The following is a 23,745-nucleotide window of genomic DNA, read 5'->3' as shown; positions in this document are numbered from 1 at the left end:
CTTATTTTTTCATTTATTTCATTTTCTGTTTATTCTTGTATTGATTATATTACTGTTGTTATTGGTTTATGGTTTTCAAGAGTTTTATTCAATATTAATCTGTGACACAGTGTTAATAAAAGGTTTGTTCTTTTCTATCTGTTGCTAACACTTTTCACTTTCCTTATCAAGCCTTTTGTTTTCAGTTGTGATATCTGCACACACACACACACACGCACACACACACACACACACACACACCTACATACACAAACATGAGGGTGCAGTCGCTCACCTGAGCAGGGACTTTACCTGTCACTCTGGGGAATATTACACCAACCAAACCAATCTCCCACACACACACACACACACACACACAGCCTCCTGGTTTTCCCTCCTTCTCCACCTGACGGGGAATTTACCTGCATTTTCTTGTTTAGTCAGCTCGTAATGGCTAACGTTAGTTCTGTCTGTGGATTGTGGGCCTGTGTTGGATTTAAGGTTTGCCATTGTTATCTCAACGTTTCAAAGAAAATAAGTGTTTCAAAGTGTTGTTTGTTTCCTCATCACACTTACAGTTTAACACCAAAACCAGTTATCTCTACGCTGCATTATGAGAACAATGCTGTCATTTTCTACACCGATCAAATGATGATAAGGAGAATTAGCTCATTTAGCTTGGTGTTAAAAAGCTATTAAAAACATTCTAGCGACATTTCAGACCGACAGAAATGAAATCCTGCTTTAGTTTACTTCTGTTTACTGTTAACTTTAACATTTGGTGGATAAATCTGCACTGTTATCACTGTGAACTGCATTATGTGAGAACAGAGAGTAATACACTCAGCCATTAATCCTACACAGCTCCTTTGTTGTCCTGTAGACGTTTCGAATCTCTGAGTCAAACAGGTGTGACCAACCAGGTGAGAGAAGCTGGAAACTCCTACTTCCTCTTTTATGATAAACAATACACCCACAGAAATCCCTGTATGATGCAACCTCATCCAAATTTAGCTGTGCTACATTTCTTTATTTATGTAACCAGGAAGCCGTACAAACCGGACCGGTGGTGGAAAGAAAACAAAGTTCAGTAGGTACTTGTACTCGAGTATTTCCATTTTATTCTACTTTATACTTCTACTCTGCTACATGTTAGAGAGCAATATTGCAGCTTTTTACTGCTCTATATTTATTTAAAAGTAATTTAACTATTAAAACAATTTAGTTTGTGCTCATTTTACAGATTCTTTATTCTTAACAGAAAATATGATCCACAATAAATGATGGTGTAATATTAAAGCTCCACTTGTACCAGCTACAACATGAGAGAGATGAACACATGAATACATTAATAATTATTATACAATTCTGCATTATGAGTACTTTTATTTTTGATGCTAATACTTTATTTGTAGCACTTATTTAAACAAGGTTACAGAGTGAAAAATAAATGAGATAAAAACAAACAACAAAGATACAATAAAGGTAACCATACGAATCAGTTAGAATATGAGAAATAAAGGTAGTCAGACATCACAAAAGGCTTTCCTATTAAAAAAATGTAATTTAAGCAATGATTTAAAAGCAGGTAATGTGACCTAATCTCCTCGGTCAGTTCCAGCGCCGAGGGTTGATGCATTAATGTATTATTACTTTTAGTCTACTTAAACATACTGCAAGGAGTTTTAAACTGTTAATGAAACAGTCTCCGTTTCACACTGATGTCTCTGTCTGACCTACAGAAACAAACAAAACCATCAGAGAGAAGATTTAGTGTTTTTATATAGTTTTCATTAATGCCTGCAAACAAGATGAAACACTACCACTTTTGTCCACAGGGGGCGCCAGAATCCACACAAATACAAAGGAAAGATCTGAGTACATCTTCCACCACTGCACATTACACACACATTACACACACATCACACACACATCACACACACATTACACAGAGTACACACTGTACATGCACAATGAAGTTTAATTTCCTTTCTCGTCTGGAACCAACAGCCTTTATTACTCTGCTGTTAGGCTAATGAAAATTTGTGTAAGCATGTAAAACAAACACAAACACAAAGAGCTAGTCACACAAACACAGTTACAGTATCTCTTTGTGTTGGTTTTTTCCAGATGGACTTTATCTTTTATCTGTGTGTGTTGTTGTCATCTGTTCTTATCTGTGCTCGGTGTTATCCTCTGGCTTTAACGGCACAATGACAGCAAAGAGCAGAAAATCCCCAGATTCTGAGCCAATGGCAAACTTAATTAAATTAAATATACACAGTATTAGTTTATATACTGTAGATAACAGATACATCCATCAACTGATACCAGTCACAGTCACGTATTCATGAGTGAAAGATGTCAGCCACCGGTTCCAAACCTCTTTAGCTTGTGACCTTTAAAACAAAATGATTCCAAAGACTGTTTCCTTCTTTTATCTGATTCATTTCTGAAGAGAAAACAATCATTAATATAAAGCAATGTCCACAAACAAAAATATAAAGCAAAGTTTGTAGTCCAGTTTGTTTGAGTCAGCTCAAGTGTAATTTTATTTTATTTATCTTATTAGGTGTAAATACTCCTATCTGGATATAATATAATTATATTATATATAATATTATTATATTATATATAACATAATATAATTATATATATATATATATAATAGAGGAGGTAGAGCAGGTCGTCCATTACTCAGAAGGTTGGTGGTTCGATCCCCGGCTCCTCCTGCTGCATGTTGAGCAAGATACTGAACCCCAGATTGCTCCAGATGTTCACCACTGTGTGTGTGTGTGTGTGTGTGTGTGTGTGTGTGTGTGTGTGTGTGTGTGTGTGTGTGTGTGTGTGTGTGTGTGTGTGTGTGTGTGTGTGTGTGTGTGTGTGTGTGTGTGTGTGTGTGTGTGTGTGTGTGTGTGTGTGAATGGGCAGAGATATGGTACCTGTAAGTGCACTGTGTCTTTAAACAGGCCATCAGTGTATGAATGTAGTGAAAAGTGCTCTGAGTGGAATTTCATACAAATGCTGCGACTTTACACATTAAACATATATTTTTATATAGTTTATAAAGTTTGATCAAACAGTTTATCTGGAACAGTTTCAGGTCGATAGAGAAGATTAATCAATTAGTCTGTAAAAAGAATTATTTCAATAATCGTTGAACTGATTTTGTTTTCAGAGAAAATGATGAAATGATTGTAATACTGTAATGCCACTTTGAACTCTGGGTAAATGTGATCATATTTCTATCTATTAATCTATTAATGGATAAGTGGAGAAAATAATCAGCAGATTAATTCATAATGAAAATAATGATTAGTAACAGTTATAAAATGAGCCACAACAGTAAAATCCTGCTTTCACATGAATGCATAATAATAATAATAATAATAATAATAATAATGTAATGTTATACTTCATTTAAGCTCATATTCCTGTTTATACTTACATGAAGTTACTGAAATTAATTAATGGGTGAGGATTAATGGGTGAGGATTAATGGGTGAGGATTAATGGGTGAGCGTGGATGATGTAAAGGAAAATGAAAGCTGCTGTTTCCAGATACTGTTTGGAAACGGGAACTCTGCAGAGGGGAGGAGGGGGGGAGGAGGGGGGGAGGAAAGAGAAAGGGGGAGGGAACAACAGGAGAGAGGAACTTTTACCGGAAGAGATTTCGTCAGTCGAAGAAAAGATTCCAGGAAGCTGAGAAGCCCGCCGGCAGCAGCTTCCCGGTAACGGAAAATACACTGGAAACCAAAAGAGAGAATGACCTCATGCAGATGTTCAGACCCCCCCCGCCAGGGTCAATGTCGGGGTTCATATCAGTAGTAAAAGATTCAATCTAATAATCTTTATATCTAATTTCACTCTTATTGAAAGTATGTTTAATAATGGCCAAAAGTATGTGGACACCCTCAGGTTGATCTTTCTGTGGTGGGAAAACCATCAGCTTTAATCAGAGTGTAGTAAGGGCCAGCACACAGGGGGGGCAGATAAGATACCCCCCCCCATTATTAATTACCCTAATGAAGACAAACAGCAGATGGCGGATATTCGGAAAAAAAACACAGAATAGATTTAAAATAAATACTTTACTTTATTAATCAGCTCAAACCGTTAAATATAAATTAAAGACAATAACAGTAATGGGTTTTAAACAAACAACAACAACAACAACAACACATAAACACTATTAAACCTTTAATGAAACTCATTGTACAACACAGAATAAGATTCAATGTGTTTATTCTGAGAATAAAACAACATCTTATCCGTCTTTATTTATTTATTTATTTATGTGGTTATCTTTCGGTACTTCAGGGGGCGGGGCCAACCTGTTACGTAGGCTGACGCGCGGCGCTGGGCTGTGATTGGAGGAGAGCTGGGGGCTGGGCTCTGATTGGAGGAGAGCTGGGGGCTGTGTGATATATCCCAGATGAAGCGCTGCTGTGAGCTCAGTGAAGACAGACAGTCAGCCGCAGACGACAGACAGCAGCAGACCCAGTGAAGGTGATAAAGTGGACAGTTTCTGTGGGACATCTGTTGGACTATTATACCGGGACAGCTCTGACCTGCCCCCCCCCCCGCCCTGCTCTGCTCCACGGTTCAACCTGTTTGTGTTTGAAGACTTTATAAAGTTTGTGCTGAAGAGACAACATGCTCAACCTCTGCTGCCTCGTGTTGATTTTATCCACCTCCGTCTTCTCAGAGTCGGTAAGTTGTTTTATTAACAATCTCCAGCAGCCATTTTAAAGTCTTACAACCCTCTTCTTCCTCCTCCTCTTCCTCCTCTTCCTCCTCTCTGGGGCAGTGAAGTAGCTCTGGGTGCTTCTGTAATGAGGGTAAACCTACAGACACTGAAGCAGACAGTCCTCAGTGTGTGTGTGTGTGTGTGTGTGTGTGTGTGTGTGTGTGTGTGTGTGTGTGTGTGTGTGTTGGGGGGGGCAGAGGGGCTCACACAGGCATCCACAGCCCGCTGCTATTATCCAGGATGGGGCCCGGATGGGGGGGGGGCTGCCAAGTCACTTCTCCTGCCTCTGATGGGCCAATCAGAGGGGCATTCAGGGGGCAGCTCTTTTTGATCAATCAGCCAAAGAAAGTTGCCACATTTGATTGAATGCCCCCCCACCCACTAATCTCCACATTCAGAAAGTAGCTGCCCCCCCCTTGAAGACTGTTGTTGGATATTATAACTACAGTGATTATTTTTACATCATAAATGTGAATAATCACTATAATGTGAATAGTTTCTGGGTCTTTATCAAACTAAACATGATTTCTTCAATCTCTTATCTAATTTCAGTTGAATATAGTGATTGTGTTGAAATGTTGTTATTTCAGTGCCACTATAGCCCCCCCCCAGGAACCACTGATACGTTGGAGATAAACTCACGATGTCTTGCTGTGTTGTGAAAAGTAAAAAAAGGCTGACTTAACAGCCGAAGAATGTGTGCTGAGGAGGGTCGCTGTACTGGAAGTGACTGACTCTTCACGTTGTTATTTCTCAGTGTCGTTGTCTGACTGTTAACAGTGCTGTGTGTCCTGATTTCTGTGTACACCAGTTAAACTCCTGTTTGTGGGCTTTTCCAGCGTTATGTGACTTTATTGTTCTCCAGAGTTTTCTGACGCAGACAGCCGGCGCTTTATTCCACTGCCACCCAGCCATTAGTCTCATTAACTATTCATGAAATGTGTGTTATTCAAACACCTGAGAATGTGATGCTTCGACCCTGCTGGAGGAAATAACGTGTGTGTGTGTGTGTGTGTGTGTGTGTGGAGATATGGTACCTGTGAGTGCACTGTGTCTTTAAAGAGGAGTCGTTGGTCAGGAGTTGTACTTTGTACCTTTTTCATGGTGTCCAATTTAGCAATAACTTGAGATTGTTGTGTGTTCGGGCCTGAATTTCCACTCACACATTCAACACCTGACACACCGACGTGTGCAGGGTGAAATATATTGATTATACAGATCAACAAAGGGATTATTTTGACTAGTTTTTACCATGACACAGAAATAGGGAGCATACATTTGACCCAAGGCGTTGCAGAAGAGAATAATCTTATCAGTGTTCTCATTATGTGCTTTAGATAGAGAACTTATCACCTCCCCTTTTCATGTTTTTAGTTCCTCTAGAACTTTATTTTAATCTCATCACTAAAAGAATCTCTGAAGGACAGACAGATACAGAGAGGAGGAGGTCATTTACATCCAACCTCATATTTTACAGCCTTGGAGCACTCATTTCTAATACTGGCTGTCTGGATGCCACCCACACACATGCACTCCCTTCCTCCCTCCCTCCCTCCCTCCCTCCCAGTAATCCCAGTTGCTCAGTACAAATGGTGTGAGCAGCAGTAACACACAGACTTTACCAGTCATACCAGGATGGATGCCCGAAGCACATCTGCTGTACCTCAGCGTTAAAAGGAAGCCAGGGTTCAAACGTACGACTGTGTCGCTGTGACGTACTCTGACACATTCCCCACGCAGAGCCGCGAGCGATCCGGGCTCTGATCCCGCCCGCCTTCGGGGCTCCTTCTCCCCGCCGGCGTGCTGCCGTCAGTCGGACCCACCTCTCCTTTACAATCTGTTACATTCCTCAAAGCCATGTAGCTTCTGCTCGCTCTGCCTCATCTTGTTGTCACCCCCCCTCTTCTTCTTCTAATTCTTCCTTTTTTTTGATTTCCCCTCTGGAATGTGACCTTTGGTGACCTTGACCGGCCCTCTTGGGGATTTTGCACACTTGGAGGGATCTCAATAGGGCCCTGGGGCCTTTTCATAAGGGACTCTCCTTTCCTCTAGCGTAGCGTGGTTACACCTACAGTTCTGTTTCAATGAGCTCTTACACTCCAGACTTTCTTCTTTCAGTGCTCACCTGTTCCCGCCGTCCCTCGCCGGCTCTGTGATCAGTCGTCATTCCTCAGTCGGCCGTTGCTGCGTCTTTCCCTTTTTCTCTTTCTTGTGTTTTTTTCCCCTGCACTTCTCCCTTTGATGGATACTTAGCCTCTGAGCTATGACAATCCTTCCCTCCACCTCCCTCCCTCCTTCCAGCCTTTTCTTCTCTCTACCCACTGAGGTCATTATTGGTATGTGGGTTTGGCGTTCCCAGCTAATCGATAACAATGTTCTGCTACCTGACAATAGAGCGTGCTCTGAATGCAAAGGAGGCTTTTTGGGAGCCGGAGGCATGATAGGAATGTTTTTATTATCAATGGGACTGAGTCTTATCAACTGGATGCCAAGAGACTTTCTAATTGTCTAATTCTAGGAAGTTATGGCTCTGTTTAGAAGTCTTTGGCTGGGCTGTGGCCAGACTGAGGCCTCGTGTGCAGCTTTATCAGTTTGTCCAAAATAGACCGGAGCAAACAAATCCCGTTCTTCGTGCCTTTTTCCGTCGACCTCAGCGTTTTCTGCCCATGTATGGGAACACGACTCTCTACAAGTCCTTCATGACGGAGTACTGGGTGAAGGTGAAAGATAGCGCAGTACAGTAGCTGTTTGTTTTTAATATAAGGCAGGTAGGAAAGGCGGAGCTACTGTTATTGCCCTTGTCTTCTGTGGTTTTTATTTTAATTAGCAATGTCAAATTACCTTAATTCACCAAATGTGCTTGTGATGGCAACTGCTGTGGTTAATCGGGGTTAAAAAAAATCCTCTTTGCTCCAGAGTTAATCCATGTTGCACCACCAAACCTCAGCTTGTTGCCTTTGGAGCCTCGGGTCCGAGTCCATTTGTTATATCTTGTAGGAATGTCACCGGTTTGGCATTTAGCTCCAATCATTTGCACCAGAATGACCCAGGTTTTTCTTTTAAGTTTTTGAAGGAATTTTTTTTGTCTCTTTTGCATGATGGGGTGCACTGAAAGCCTGTGCGGTGAAAAGAACGCAGGGAAAGGAGGGAGGGAAAGAGGGAGCATGATAAATGGTATCACTAGGATGTAATAATGGTTCCTGCATTGCTGTCCGCTGGTCTATAAAATCCCTTTGGGTGGAGGAATGTTGGCACACAGAGAGGAGGTTTTTGTCTTTCCTGCCTGTGATGGAGAGCAGTCGAGAATCTGATCTCCCTCCCCTCTCCTTCCCTCCACCCCCTTTTCAACCACTACATATTCTGGCAGTTGTAACGGGGACTATATGAATACATTTGGGGCAGAAGTCGACCATAAACCCCCTCCTGCTCTGGTTAAATATCACTTTCATCCAACTTTTTTTTTTTGACTCTGGAGCCACTTTCTGGTTAAGAAGCCTAAACATCTTTTCCATCAAGAGACTCTTTCAGTGTTATTCTTTTCTTTATATTTCATCAAGAAAATCTGCACATTTTAAGAAGTTAAAACCATCAAACTTTATCAAAACTCTCCCGCTCTACACACTGGAAGGTTTAAACTCTTTCAAGCATCCCGACATTTACCCATCGAGAGTTTCACTATCTTTTTGGACCAGTTGATTAATGAATCCTTACATCCCTACAGGTGTTTCTGTAAACACATTTTTAACCCTCCGAACTAAATAAATCGACCCACAGCGCGTTCTTATTTATGTCGACAGCCTGGGAAACTTGCTGCTTAACACACCGCCGCTCTCCACCGCCACCTCCCCCGTTCTTGAAAAGAAAAGCTGTTGTGGCTTTGTGGTGGACTAGTAAAAATATAGAGGGGCCGTGGCAGAACATGGAATATGAGCCTCGCTGTGTTTCCATTGGGAAATGTATCGCCGAGCCTGGAGGGAGGCCGTTTGATGTCGGCCCCGCGGCCCCTGCCTCTGCTGTCCCGGGACACCCCGTCATACTCTGACAGATGGTTGTTCCAGGCCTGAAGCCAGACAGCAACTATCAGCGCTGATGCACTCAGTGGTTTTTTTCCCCCCCAAGCAGAACAGATGTATTGAAAATTGGAGGGCATGAGCATGAAATGTAATAATCAAAATGCTCCACCCTAAAGCAACAAAATCAGATATCCCCGTAATGTTGACTTAATGTCTCTGGCTGTAATGTGACTGTAGTTTAAGGACGTTTCAGAGGAATTACTGGAATATGTGGGATGTCTGGGATATGTGGACAAGAGCTGAAGAGTTAATTTAATAAATCTACAGAGAATCTAAGTGGTAATTAATTTTAAAGTAATCGTTCAGTCATTTTTCAAGCAAAAAGGTCTAAATATGTGACTGATAACAATTAACAACTCGTACGGTGAGGTGAGAATATAAGCGTTGGTTGCAGCCTCAGTGTGGACTTTATTTAAACTTTGTGCGTGTGTGTGTGCGTGTGTGTGTGTGTGTTATTGGTACCTTGGTGGCTGACATTGTTTGCTAGTGACAGAACATGTATTCTTCATGAGGCCTCTTTCATTGTGGGGCTTTTTACAGCTGTTACATGGGAAAAACCAAATAGTTTTTATGTAGAATTATTGTGGTGTTCCTAGAAATTAGGCCCATTCAGTGTTGTTTGCGGGAAGTAAATTTTCAGGCTTCTCTTATGCCATACACAATATGCGCACACACACACACACATACACAAATACATAGCAGAGATCATAGAGTGCGTTTTGGGTGGTATGAGGGCTTCCCCTTATTCAGACATCCTTCCTGACAAGTGTGTCTCAGTAATAGAGTACCTCTTTGATGTGGTGTGTGTGTGTGTGTGTGTGTGAGTGAATGTGGGTAAGTGTGTGTGTGTGTGTGCAAATGTGTCTCATTAATGTGTGTCACTGTGTAGATGCAGTCTTTGTGTGTGAGTGTGTGTGAGGTCCACCTCTGTACATTAAAACTCATTGTCAACAACAACACACAACAGAGCTGGGACTGACCTGTGAGTGAGTGTGTGTGTGTGTGTGAGTGTGTGTGTGTGTGTGTGTGTCTATGGAACTCCTCTCAGCAGAAAGAGATTTTTTATTACTTTCTTATGTTCGTGTATTTTCTTTTGCATTTCCAACTGGAGCAGTAGCTGATGTATAGTTTTCCTACTCCAGCAGTGCTGTTAGCTCTGCCTGTCAGTAAACATTACTGGGAGGTGTGTGAAATATTCACAGTGTAGGAATTTTACCCTTTCAGGCATCAGGACCCATGCTGCGTAAATTTGATCGCTCCCTAAAACCTGGGCTCATATAAACATACTTGGTACACATTAGTGAGGGTGGGGCTACTAGAAGCAGCACTAAGGCCACTTTCCTGTAAGATAAGGCAGCCTGAAGTCTAACCAGGAACCTAAAAGAACCACAACCCTTGGTTTGGCCCTCTTACTTGTGTTCATAGAGTGCCTTGGCTCCATTGTAGAGGATAGAGGAATGTGGTGGCTGGCTGTGTAGCCAAGGTCTTGGCTACTTAGCTGACCCACTGAGAGAGACACATTCCTCAGGCGGCCAGACTCAATATCAGCACACTGTTTTTATCTCCTTTTAAAGGAATAGTTTGAGTCAAATGGGAAGATCGATATCACTCTCAAACATGGCTGCATGTCAAATATAAAGCTACATCCAGGTGAGGGTTAGCTTAGCTTAGCACAAAGACTAGAAACAGGTGGGAACTAGCTCTGTCCAAAAGTCACAGAAATCCCCTCTAAAGCTCACTTATGGACATATACCATTTCACAAGTGATTATTATTTGTTGCCTTTGGACAGAGTCACAATCTTTATGCTAAGCTAAGCTATCCCTCTCCTGGCTGTTACTGTACAGACATCAGGGTGAGCTATGCTTCTGAGTTTACATTGCTGATTTCCACCAGCAACAACATAAGAAATAGATATTTTAGGGTGTGTGTGTGTGTGAGTGTGTGAGAGAGATTGATCAGTAACAGACATTTCTGCCAAACGACTTTCCTTCCATTACAGTTTTTTCTCTTGATGCTAGTTATTCATAATGTGAGCAGTCCTCTGTTGTGAGTCTCATGTATGAATATGTGCTGGGTGAAGTTTAACCACCAACATAAAGAGATCTCTTAATCGAGTGATGTTAACATTGCTGTGTTGTTAATCGATGTCAGAGGGAAATGAGACTTGTTCTCTCACTTTAGGAAATTGTAACTAAACTAACAAAGGCCCGTTTTTAGTTCTAAGTTAAAGTGAAGGTTGCTTACTGGTATTATGAACTGGAAATTGGACTGACCCACAGCTATGGAGGATAAAGGGTCGATTTTAAGCGTCTCCTCTTGGCAATGAATCGGTGTCTTTGTGACTGAGCTTACACTATGAATGAAGGGACATTTTCACGTGTCTAAAAACACTTAAACATATAAATAAGTCAGTTGTTTACTGGCAGGATTCATATTCATGCTTCTTCTTACTGAGTTGATTTGTCTTAGATATTTCCTGTTTTCCTGCCTTTATTCGTATTATTTCCTGCCTTTTAAAGCCTGAAGCCAATCTTTCAGCTGATAATAACTCCTCAGTAGCTTCCATTCAGTCTGTTGGGCCGTAATGTCTTTGATCTGAGGCAGCGATATGCTCGCCTGAGGGAGTGACATCAAAGTGCCGGGAAGACATCAGAGAGGCTTCAACGAGAGTTTGACTCGCTCGCAGGCATTCGGCTCGTTTGTCCATCACTCGTGGATTTGGTAATAACTGAGAATCATCCGGTTGGCATGGCGGGATGGCCTCACCGGTTGGGAGGAAGTGACCAATAAAGGCCATTACGATAAGACCGGGGACGTTCCCTCAGGAGGTGCTCATCAAAACTCAATTAGGCTTATCAGCTGGGTCTGAATCAACACTGTCTGCTGCACAGCTGGCCGGTCTGTACAGCAGCTGTCTTATCTCCAACAGTCCAGAAAGGAACAGAGTCAAATGGAAAACAAGTGGCTCAGGTCCTTGTCAAAGTTTAATGCGACAATATTACTCACTTAACTGAGCAGTGTTTGCCTTTGTGAACACGCAGCCGTGTTTTTCTAAATAACAGATCATCATATAGTTCAGGGGTTAAAGTTGATAATTATCAGATTATATTTTGTTTTGTGATATTTTTACTGAACCAATAGCTTTACGAGGCAGCTGGACTAACAGGTGATTTATGCCCCTAATAGGATGGAATCATAACCCCTGTATGGTTTCTTCTTGCCTATAGATATTGTGTATTACAGAGGTCATTGTCCAAGCACGACCTCCATCTGTACGTTGCTAGGGTCAAGGCTGCTGTGTTGCCATGTAGCCGTAGGGTCTCACATGGTGCTGGTAGGTGGAAATACTGCTATAGATAGACCGGGCGTAGGTAGAAGGAATCTAGAGCTCGGCTGTCAGAGCAAAAGTGCAAAGGTAGGTGTGTGTGTCTGTGTGTGTCTGTGTGTGTCTGTGAGTGAGAGTTCGAGTGAAGTCCAGCACTCAGCCCTGTTCTGTGTTTACCAAAGAACAAATGAGGCCTATAATGGAAGTGGTTGTTTTCAGGCTTTGTTACGGACTGTATGCAGGAGCAGCTGCAGGCCTGAGCTCTGAATAAAACACCAGGACCAAACTTGTTGAACTACATCAACTTTATGTTTTTAACAAAGTAATGACCCCCCCCTAATAGATCACTCCATATGGAGCACTTTGGATACCATAAACTCTGAAGTGAGTGTGTGTGATGGTTCATCTCACATAAGTGTGTGTGTGTTTCTCCTAGCAGAGTTACGTCAGGGGTCAGAAGTGCATCTTACAAGCAGATCAGGCGACACAATACATGGTGCAAATCCAACCGGTTCAAGTATCACCCAGCAGCAGCAGGAGGGGCGAGGGTGGGGGAGAAGTTGAAAAACAGGATGGGAAACTGCAGAGGAGGGAAGACTTTGTAAAACCAAATCTTCCATTTCACTTTATTTACACAATCTGAGCTGAATATTTAAAAAAAAGGTTAGAAAACAACAATAATTGCCTTTTCTTAAAGAGGTCAAGAGACGTTGGACATCACAAAGAATAAGGAAGCACATTCCTGCGTGCTGGTGTTTCTTTTCTGTCTTTTCATACTTTGTACCTCCTCCACGCCGCCGTGTGAATGGACCAGATGCCTCGCTCTGTGTCGGCAGATGGAGGGATTGTTTCCCCAGTTTAATGAAGGGAGGCTGCTGGAGGCTTATCCCCGGTTACCTTGGTCATTGATATGCTCTTGAGGAGTCCACTGGCATTGTTTGGTGTCAATGGAAGGGACAGAGCCAAAGACTGGGTGGCGGGCGTCTTGACAGACTGCCTTTCAGTGATTGCGGACAATTGGGGGAACTGGAACGTTTTTAGGACCTCCATGCTGAGATAGGCAGGATAAACAAGGACGGGACGGGAGGCTAGACGGAAGACATCATGAAGTCCTAGTGGAAACATTAAGACGGTGTCATCAGCTAAACACACGATACTCCTGAACAATAATTACCTGACAAGATGACACGTCTTCCACCTAAAGTTTAGTCACTTTTCAAGTATTCAGGTTGGCCTGTTCTGTTAGCATTCTTTCTTGTTTACACAGCGTTGTGACTCACATCCTATGGGGTTCAGTGTCGTTGACCAAGACCTGGTCTGATCCAGTCACATGGTCTCTTGTGGGTGTTTTCTTTGAGTCCAAACGATCTCTGCAATTAAGAGTCCGTCATTAAACAAGCTAGCTACGAGATGGACTTCATGGTAGTCTCAGATAAAAGGTGACTGTATACGTGTTTATGAGAGCAGGAATTATTGTCTCTGTCTGGGTAGAGATGGAGATAAAATAAATATGTTTTGGAACAGGGAGGTTTGTTGAAATCCTAATATTTTTACTGGCTGGCTCCTTCATGCTTTGCACTGTGGTCTATTCTGTTCATGTTCACAAAACTAGACTAAATGCTAAACGTGGAATGCGTCACTACAACAAACTGAAATATTATTTTCCATTTCTCTCCATTAAATCCATTTGTTTTGGCTGAAATCCACATCCGGCTGCTCATCAGCTGTCACACATCAGGCAGAATAAATGAGGCTGTGAATCAGTGATGGGAGGACAATGGTGATCTGTTTGGGTCATAAGTGGCTTTTAAAGTGGCTGACAAATAATGTGGTTGACCAACTTTTAAATCAAGAGTTTTGCTTTGAAATAAGATTTAGATTTTTGCTCAAATGACACAATATTTCCAAGCCTAATGCTTTGGGTTCCTACTGAAATCAGTGGTTAGCAGTAGATGGTAATTATGAGCTTTTAGGATCTCCGCTCTCTTTGTTAAAAGCTTCACTCGTCATGTGCTATTGTGCTTTTACTGTACATGAAGTCAGTCAGTCCTTCCTCCAGGATGTTGGGTTAGCCTTTTGTGGCCTCGCTCTGAACCACAGCGCGCTCTGCTTTTAAAGCACGTAGCCGGAGTTGGTGTTGCCCAGCCCGTGATTGTTAACACATATGAGGGCGTGACTATTTCTCCTGAGATTGTACGTGGCAGTGGTCCTACGGGATGCTGATAGTGTACTTGTAGCATTAAAGGAAGGAATCCTGGCTAAACTGTACATTTATTTTAATATTTCTGTGAGTATCATTTCTTTTAGAATCAATACAGGAGGTTTAATAAAAAAAATAAATAAATAAATCATTGCTTCTTCTCCGCCTACATGCTCAACTTATAGGAGGTTATGTAACATCACACTGTGGTGTAGGAGTTTTGGTTTTATGAGTACAGTATCAGTCTGGTATTGTTGTTAGTGCATCCCTAATGATCTTAAAAATTGATTGGAATAATGTTAAAGTTGTAAAAAGTTGTATTTGTAATACAAAATCCCCCTAAAATATTCCTTGCATGTCCTTTTTTGTAATTAGTTCCCCAAAGTCCAGCAGGCAGCCTCTGAAGCAGGCTGATGGGACCGGCCCTCGTTCAGTAAAATCACGAGAGTGGGAGCTGATTTCCATGTTGGTTACATAACCTCTGCTTTGTCTTCACCAGTCTGTGCCGGTTGGTGTAAAATGTGTAACACAGCGCTTCCATCCGAAGTCTTGTGGGTCTGCTGTTCCAGATTACATTCTTGGATTGAGCTCATGTTTATCCAGGCAGACTGGGGGCTTGGCCTGGATCCCATCCTGGCTTCGCTTCCTGGGAGAATATAGTAAAGATGGAATATCCTACTACATCTGATAGTAAATTCAGTGGCAGCCATCATTACTAAAGCAGAAGAAGAATCCTCGTGCGTTTGATCTCTTTGTTCCTCTGCAGTCTCGCTGTATAAACCCGGCCTGTTGGGACAGGTCTCACTCAGCCTGTGAGACAGTGTGCTGTTGTTTCAGAGCCCACCAGGCTGCAAATGGTGGAGTTTCTTTTAGCACGTCTCTCCAGGACACAAATGGATGTCCACATTTCACCATAGGGGGGTTTAAAGGTCAGGGGCAGCCAGGAGGAAGGGGTTTATTGACACTCCAGGACGCTGACAGGGAACATATTGTCCTTTCTGGGTATTGAACCTGTTGTCTCTTGCTTATCAGACAAACTCTGCGTGGAAGTTGAGGCAACAAGCTGTAAGCTTTTCTGTAGCAGAGGTGTTTGCTTCCTCTGCCCACTTTATGCATCTGGAGTCAGAGTGCAGTAGGTGTCACTTAAAGCCCCTTTTTCAGGCAAGGCAACACTCACGGAGGGCTGTATAGGACAATTCTTTTCATTATCAATTAAATCTGTAAATTATTTTTACCATTACTTGTTCGGTCTATAAAATGTCCACAAATGGTAAATGTTTATCTCTGTCTCGTTTTGTCCACAACCCGAAGATATTTATTCTGCTGACAAAATGACAAAAAATGGTTAATACGTTATCAAAATAGTTCATACATGGTCGATTGATCGATACTGTTTTAAATAATGGCTAAATAAAGAATGAATATTGACTTTGATGTAAAATTAACTTTTCTTTTCATACTTTTTCCAAACATACTTTTCCTTTGCATCACCTTTTTCCAACTGAGTGATTCAGGTAAAATAACAGACTGCTGTAATGGTGGCAGAAGGAATGGATTTACCCCAGGGAATGATGTAAAGTGTTCCTATATGAATATGACTCACGCTGGCACCCACAGTCACTCACATGAATCCATATTATCATCTGAATGAGCGCAATTCCGGTAAAGTGACGCAGAGGGCTTGTTCCTGCACGCAGCAGCAGCAGCAGTCGACTTCCATCTGAATGGCAGCGAGGAAATGAAGAGCCAGTAGTCACCATTTTAAGGCTTAGGATTAGGTACACACACACAGGATCACAGCTCCCCCGTGTCCATGTATAGGGTTTAAATGGGGACATAATAGAGCGGTGGTCCCCGACCAGGACTACTTGTACCCCAGGGGTTACTCCTATGGTTGCCAGGGGTGATGTGGAGAGATTGTGGAGTAGCTTCATTTGAAAAAAATGATGATTTGATTAAAGAATATATCCATATATTTGTGTTAAGGAGGAAAATAAACACAAATATGATCATCTCTTATATATGAGTAATAAAGCTTGGACGAGACAGAATGGACATGAATAAAGAGAGAGACTGTCAGACCAGAGTCTTCATCGGCCCACCTTGGTGCTGAGAGGAATCACAGTAAAATGGCCGCCCTTGTTTGAAGCCCTTGTGCAGTCACAATGGGGCCTTCCCTCCCCTCCTCCTGCTCATACGGGCTACTCTTACAGGCAGAGGGGATTACCTTCAAACACACATCGTTACTATGCCAAGTATTTGAGAACACACACATATAATGCTCAGGGGCCCGGGGCAGGCTTAGCCACCAGCTAACCCTTAAAATGAAGACCCCCGCCATACGACACTCAGATGGAAGTAATTATGAGGAGAACTCATGATGTCAGCAGAGGTGTGTGTGTGTGTGTGTGGTGTGTGTGTGTGTGTGTGTGTGTGTGTGTGTGTGTGGGGATGTGTGTGTGTGGATGTGTGTGGATGTTGTGGGATGCCCAGGCTTGTTTCCACTGTGATTTGTGGTCAGCTTTTGTTCTCAGTAAACTGAAGTTTCACTGAAAAAGAGCTTGTGTGCTGTCTGTCTGTCTGTCTCTGTCCCAATGTGATCAGCTCTCAGACAGATCTGGTTAACAACATCACCTTCACAGGAAAACAGGAAGTGGACTGAGGCTTGCTCAACTGTAATTAGAGCATGGAGCAAAAAGGGGCGGGACTTAAGAAAGGTCAATTAATGGATCAATCATTGAGTCTTAATTAAAAACAAAACTTCCCAGAGCTCAAGCTGATGTTTTATAGATGTTTGTCTGTTAACACATTTCAACAAAAAGGCAGCTTTAAGAATTCATCCAGAGAATATTTGTAATCTTTGCTTTTACAATTAAAATCAAAAAGCAGTAAATATTTACGTTTTGTTCCATTTTTGCTCGTTTTAAATACAACTAATGTTCTGGATCATTCCTCTACAACTTGTTTCAGCTCTATGTTGATTCATTTACAGCCTGACGGGATTAAAATGTTTTCAACAAGACGTAAAGGTATTCACTAGTTTTAGATTGTATCCACACGGATAGAGTGAAAGACGCAGTGTCATTTGTCTCTACTTTGAAAAGAAGGAGAGCAGATTGGAGGAGAAGGTGTGAAGAGCTGCTGTTTGGAGTTTTCTGGATGATTCAGTGTGGATGAGAAACATCAGAAAGACTTTAAGGCTTCTCAGTGAGCAAGTTTAGGACCTGCTGTTCAGCTTTTCTCACCTCGTTTTACCTCCCCATCTCTCCGTAGTGTGTGTGTGTGTGTGTGTGTGTGTGTGTGTGTGTGTGTGTGGCAGTGACAATTAGGCTGATGGAGGTGTGTGTCTTAATCCCATTCACGCTGCTTACCGAGCAAATGGTCAATGAAATTAAGTGTGCTAAAGAGATTAGAGGAGGTGGATGTGTCTTCATTGTGTTAAGCTTCATGGTGATTAGACCCTGGACTCGCTTTAGGGAAGTCCCCTTTCTGATTATTTTAATTATTGGTTTATCTGCCAACTATTAATCGCTGCTGATCATCACAAAGCCTGCAAAGATGTCTTTAAATTGTTTGCTTTGTTTGACCAAAAGTCGAAGCAACAAATGCTCCCAACTGGGAAACTTTTAAATTGTACAGCTGGAGTTTAAATATTAGTTTATATTCTAGTTTTCTGTCAGTGGACTAATGGATTCAGCTCTAAATACATTTTTTAATAAGCAAAACTGGCACAAGATATTCTCTGGTTCCAAACATTTGCTGCTTTTATATGTTTTAATGATCGAACTGACTGTTTGGTCACATCAGGTGGAGACTAACTCCACAGCAGCTGTCGCCCTCTAATAGTGGCTTCTCTTTCCCAAACCTCTGTTTTTGTCTGTGTGGCTTCAGGACGGCAGGAAGAGACGTGGATGTGTGATTATATATCCTGTTTGTCTGTAAGCACGTTAACACACATTAATGTGGTGTAGTGGACGGTTCTGGTGGGACTGTGGCTGGGGATTCAGATTCAGAGCTTGGACTGAGTGTTCTGCTTTTGGCTCTGATTGCACCTCCTGAGCAGATCAGTGACTTGTGTCTCGTCTGTGGTTTAGATCCTCCAGGTGATTCCTGGTTACCTGTTGTTTGGAGGCGAATGATAGTTTCTAGGTATGATTACAGCGCCTGGGCTCTGCCGATTGGTCTGTCCACCACTTTGGTCCAGACTGAAATATCTCTACAACTATCTGATGCATTGCCACGAGGTTTGGAAGAGTTATCCACGGTGCTCGGAGGATGGATCCGAATGGTTCTGATGATCCCTCTAACCCCTTCTCTGTCTCTGGTGTCCCAGCAGGTGAGGGAGACGGAGACATGGATGCCCATGAAGACCACACAGACGGCCGCCACGTCAACACAACGTGACACCCTGGAGGCATCAGGAGACTCCCCGCACAGCTCAGACTTCCGCTTCACAGACGATGAAGACGACCAAGAATACTACGAGGAGGACGATGATGACTACGAAGACATCGACGAATTCTACGATAACGATGACGAGGATGAGTACGACGAGTCCTCTGGATCTGGTGACGGAGGTCAGTCTTTGCTTTAAGTAACATTTTAATGGACTTTATATAAAACAGTTTTAAAGATTATAAAATAATAATACATTTTCTTCTTTCCACAGCAACAACAGAGTCTCCTGTAAGAGAGTCCAAGCCTTCAGCTAAGGTAAGACATTTCTAGATTGTGAGATTTGATTTCATCTTAAACCGTAGAATAATGGGGTACTGTTGCTCAGGGTTCAGTTTGTTGACTTTGTGCGTACCGAGACGGCAGGATGGCGTTTTTTAAAATCCCTCTCTTCATCCTCAGCCTGATGTGAACGACAACAAGATCCCAGAGGAGGGGCGCCCTGAGCAGCCGGCCGTCAACGAGGTGGAAATCGTCCAGAACAGCAACGAAATCCCCCTGCTGAAGAACGAGCCCGAGCCCGGCGAGGAGCTCCCGTCCAACGTCCTCATGTCACACGCCAGCGACGACAGCATCTTTAACAAGACGGAGGTCCTCGCAGGTCAGTACACGTCACATGGTGCTGATATATTAATGTTTTAATCTCGTCTATGAAACCTTTTTTTAAATGTACTCGTTTGTTGGTTTCTTCCAGCTCTGATCGCGGGCGGCGCCGTCGGCCTGATGTTCGCCGTTCTCCTCATCCTCCTCCTCATCTACCGCATGAAGAAGAAGGACGAGGGCAGCTATGATTTGGGGAAGAAGCCCATCTACAAGAAAGCCCCCACCACAGAGATCTACGCATAGACCCTGACCTCCTCCTCCCCCACTACCACACACACAAACACACACCTCACCCCCTTAAAAACCCAATCAGTGCCTCATCATCATCATCATCATTATACCTCCTCCTCCTCGCTTTTCTTCAGCGGAGTGACGCTTGATAACGAATCAGGAGAGAAGCCCCAACGACTCAATCGATTGACTGACTCCTCCTACCTGATGCTAATATTACTGGTGCTCTCTCGACCAATCAGAGGCTTTGTTGGTTCTGTCAAACAAGGAAAAGGAGCAACAGGAGCGGACTATTTGAGCTGCGCTACACGCTGATCGGTTTTTGTTCTTGTGTTTTTATTATTTTGTCCCCATGTCAAGAGAGAAAAAAAACAACAGAACTTACAACTGAGGACTTGGAGAACTTTTTTTTACCTCCTCTTCCTCATCGCTTCCCTTTCCTGTCTTATTTTCCCACCTTCCAGTTAAACACTAACACTGTGCAATGATCTTTGTCTCGGTATGGTACGCATTTACAGTCCAGTTATTTATTTTCCCTCTCTGTTATCCTCCCCGTCTTCCTGTCAACCTGTTTCTTGGACTGCAGCTCCTCACATTACTGTAGCAAATGACTTCTATGTGAACATTTTTATTAGATTTGTTTTTTAAAAAGCTCCTTGTAATACAGAGAGATATCCGTTTGTTTTTTTTTCTATTAAAGATCCCTTCATGCTGGGAAAGAATTGAGTTCACGTTGTTCAAATTGATTTTGATTGGAAACGTCACTGTTCATGCTCTGTCATCCGTTAGAACTGATGTTAATAATTACAACATTTGTTAATTTTTATCCTCGCACCGCCCCTAAAAGTACAGCGAGAGAAGAGATCATCAAACACGGGTCAAGAAGTATTCGCAAATCATTGTTTCTGCCTGTCTTCAAACACCGTAACATAATGGTTCTGAGTTTGAGAAGAGTTCATTAAAATAACCTTAAAAGACTTTTTTTTTTTTTTCTTTAAACCTTCTGGCGTGTTTTGTATCTGCTTGTGTGGGGAAAGTCCCGTCAGTCTGGCACGCAGCGCCAGATAAGTGAGCTAAACTCCTCTGGAAGAAGAATTTGCAAATACTGTATGACCCAGGTCACACTCACACACACACACACACACACACACACACACACTCACACACACACACACTCTCTTGCATTGCAACGTGTTGTGCTTTGCTGCCTGTTTTGGAGAGTACTTCAAAAGCCTGGAAGATGTTTTACCACTATAATAATTACCGCTGTGCCTCCAGGGTTTGTTTTTCTGTTATTATGGTGAACTCGACTGGAGTCAAAGCAACATGCTCCTACAGGGTGACACACCTACATTCCTCTCTCTCACTCACACACACACACACACACACACACACACACACACACACACACACACACACACACACACACACACACACACACACACTCTCGGAGCTCGGTCATGTGACAGACTGAACAGCGCCTGCAGCTGCTGACCCTCTTTCACTGTAACTTTTTAAGCTTAAAGGTCGGTTAGACGTTTTGGGGAATTCGCTTTGTGGCCGAGAGCTGGACGAGAGCATCGTTGCCACTCTTGATATCTGACGGTTAAATATGAATTTAGCTTAGCTTAGCATAAAGACTGGAAACGAAGGGAAGCTGCTAGCATGGCTCGGTCAAACAACTTAAGACATGATTATTAGGAGTTAACGATACTGTACATTAGCAATATAATTCCATTTTTAAATGTCAGGTACTTTACTGTTATGAAGCACTGAAGATAAATCTATCTGAACTTTAAACATTTGAGTGTCGATACTTGGAGCTTGACACGAACGTGGTTTGTACGTTTTAATTGAGCTCGTGATATCTCGTCATCAATTCCTCATTTGATGTGATTAAGCACCAAATTATTTCTTGGCTCTGACAGAGCAGAGACTCCAGGAAGTTACTGCTCCCAGCCAAGAAACAGTCGCACACATAATCCCTTTTAAAATGGAGAAATGTCAGTTTTTTGTGCAGGCTAGCTGTTTCCCCCTGGTTGCAGTCATTATGCTAAGCTAAGCTAACCAGTTTCACAATTTATGGATAGGTATGAGAGTGAAGCGTTCCTCTTGACGCCCGACCTTTAAAGGTGCACACATACTTCTTCATCGACTTGTAAAAACATTTTTTAATATATATATATATATTCATGAATCCAGTAAATGTTGCTATTTTTTTGTCCAATGAAAAGAAAGCTCTGTGATCGGAGAAACTGGTAGTTTTGGTACTTTCTGTTGTTTTTTTTTAAATCATGGGGTTGATGCTTTCTCAATAAGCTACACCGACAGTTTGTTGTTAGTTTTATTTTCATTATGGGGTCTACGAGCACTCACTAAAGCCATGATGAACAGGTTGGATGCTCACATTTCTTAGAGACAGCAGCACACAGACTGCTCTGCCAAGGATTTGTATATAGTCATTAGATAAAAATAATAAAGAGAAAAACCACAAAAAAAAATATAAACTTGGTACTTAGCCACATCCTGGCAACAAAAATATCTACCAAATATTTAAATGCCAAATTGTTTTTCCTGTTTTCTTTGTGATTGTTTTTCCCCGAGCAGTAACGTTCCTGTGATTTACTGTAAATGTAAATGTTTTGATACTACCGATGCTAATACTAACTCCTCTCGTTGTTGTTTTTTCCTCCAGTAGATCAACTTGTTCCCTTTTTATTTTTTTTGTATTAATTTAACTGTCAAATTATTTTATTGCCTTCTTTCAGGTTGGGGTGTTTTCCCCCTTTTTAAGCTGTTGTATATGTGATTTAAAAAAAGTTTTATATACACTAGTTTGAGATTTTCAGAGGCAAATAGTTTTGAAACTTTTTATTTTGTAAGAGTTTCTATTATCTTTTTAGACTTCTTTTTTTTTTGTTGTTGTTTTTTTGCTTTTGTATTTATGTTTGTGTCTGTAGAAGGATTGCTGGTGTTCATCTCGTCGTTCAGGGGATGTTGTGCTGATGAGCCATGTTGTCAGTAGCAGACCTGGGTTGATTACAGTTGCTTTTTGAATCTTTGTAGCCAAAATGGATAAATTTGCTGACACGGATATTTGAGCAATTCAAGGTCCCCCGTCTGCACGAGCTCCCACCCAGTTATCGAAATGTCTCGACACTGGTTCAAGGTCTTATCTGAAGCTAATCAGGAAAATACTGATGCATGTTTCCTTAAAGAATGTCTGCGAGTATCAGCTGACCTCGACCTCAGACGGAGGAGAAACTCTGATTAGAGAAACAATTTCACTCGTCTATTTTTAGGGAGTGAGAATATTTTCCAGGTCAGGAGAGAAAAAATAAATTGCATATTTCAAGTGTTAATCAGCTCCAGGTCTGGTCAGTGAGCATGGGAGAGATACATATGTTCTGCTGCTTAATGTCACCACATGTGAATCACCAATGGAGTGAAGAAGCCAATGAATCATTGGTTTCTGCATGCAGGTTCTGATTTATTATTGGAAATAAAGCTATTTTTATGCACATTAACATTTTAAAACTGTCTTTGTCCTTTTTTTTGGTTACAATCTGTTTTCTGAGAGAATATCACGTGGAAAGATGAGATTACATCCAAAGTCAATGCGAGGACTGGATGGATGGAAAAGGATAAACACATAATCACACCATATGTTCAATTATTCTGTCCGTGTCTTCACAACAGGAAGTTTCACAAGTTATAATCCTTTAAAGTTCCCCTCGAGGCAAATAGTTTGACAGAAGGATGCTTTCACATTCATTTGCTGAAAGTGGGGCGGGGGGGCTCTGAGCATGATTTATGACATCACAAATAGTCAATCCACCAGTGCACGTACACTGAGAGTGGACTTTCCATCCGCGACACAAGTGGAAATCAACACAATTTGCATATTTATAGATTCTGTATGTTGTAATGAGGTAGAAGAAGAAGAAGAGTAGAGAACTTTTTAATGATTTTAATACTTTTCATTATCAGACACACAGTTTTGTTCCAAGCAGACCATTTGTGTCATAATACATGTCTGGCTCGTTAAGATTTTAATCCAGGTTGATTTGGCAACACCTATGGTTGCCGTGGTAACAGCAGGTGTGGTTTACGACTACAGTAAACAC

The 23,745-nt window shown here is 42.0% G+C and overlaps 1 protein-coding gene across 2 annotated transcripts; it reads left to right on the top strand.

Annotated features, from left to right (window-relative positions):
- The first annotated feature begins 4,431 nt into the window (after window positions 1–4,431).
- On the top strand, window positions 4,432–23,155 carry sdc4 (syndecan 4). 2 transcript variants are annotated; one of them, XM_051415399.1, is made up of 5 exons: window positions 4,432–4,692; window positions 18,663–18,906; window positions 18,999–19,042; window positions 19,187–19,385; window positions 19,479–23,155. In XM_051415399.1, exons 1-5 carry the CDS (start codon window positions 4,636–4,638, stop codon window positions 19,628–19,630), a joined length of 696 nt encoding a protein of 231 aa, XP_051271359.1. In that variant the 5' UTR covers window positions 4,432–4,635; the 3' UTR covers window positions 19,631–23,155. The 2 variants fall into 2 exon arrangements, with proteins under 2 accessions (XP_051271359.1, XP_051271360.1); XM_051415400.1 differs by having other exon boundaries at window positions 4,433–4,692; window positions 18,666–18,906.
- Window positions 23,156–23,745: the final 590 nt, after the last annotated feature.

Source organism: Dicentrarchus labrax, unplaced genomic scaffold (genome assembly GCF_905237075.1).
Source record: "Dicentrarchus labrax unplaced genomic scaffold, dlabrax2021, whole genome shotgun sequence".
Lineage (NCBI taxonomy): Eukaryota > Metazoa > Chordata > Actinopteri > Moronidae > Dicentrarchus > Dicentrarchus labrax.
The sequence above is the reverse complement of the archived record's forward strand: the minus strand, read 5'-3'. Positions and strand labels throughout refer to the sequence as shown.

Bases quoted from the DNA above. Each gene is read 5' to 3' on its own strand.
- sdc4 (XM_051415399.1), top strand. From the start codon at position 4,636: ATGCTCAACCTCTGCTGCCTCGTGTTGATTTTATCCACCTCCGTCTTC. The intron at 4,693-18,662 runs GTAAGTTGTTTT...CTGGTGTCCCAG, and splicing joins CCTCCGTCTTCTCAGAGTCG to CAGGTGAGGGAGACGGAGAC. The intron at 19,043-19,186 runs GTAAGACATTTC...CTTCATCCTCAG, and splicing joins AGTCCAAGCCTTCAGCTAAG to CCTGATGTGAACGACAACAA.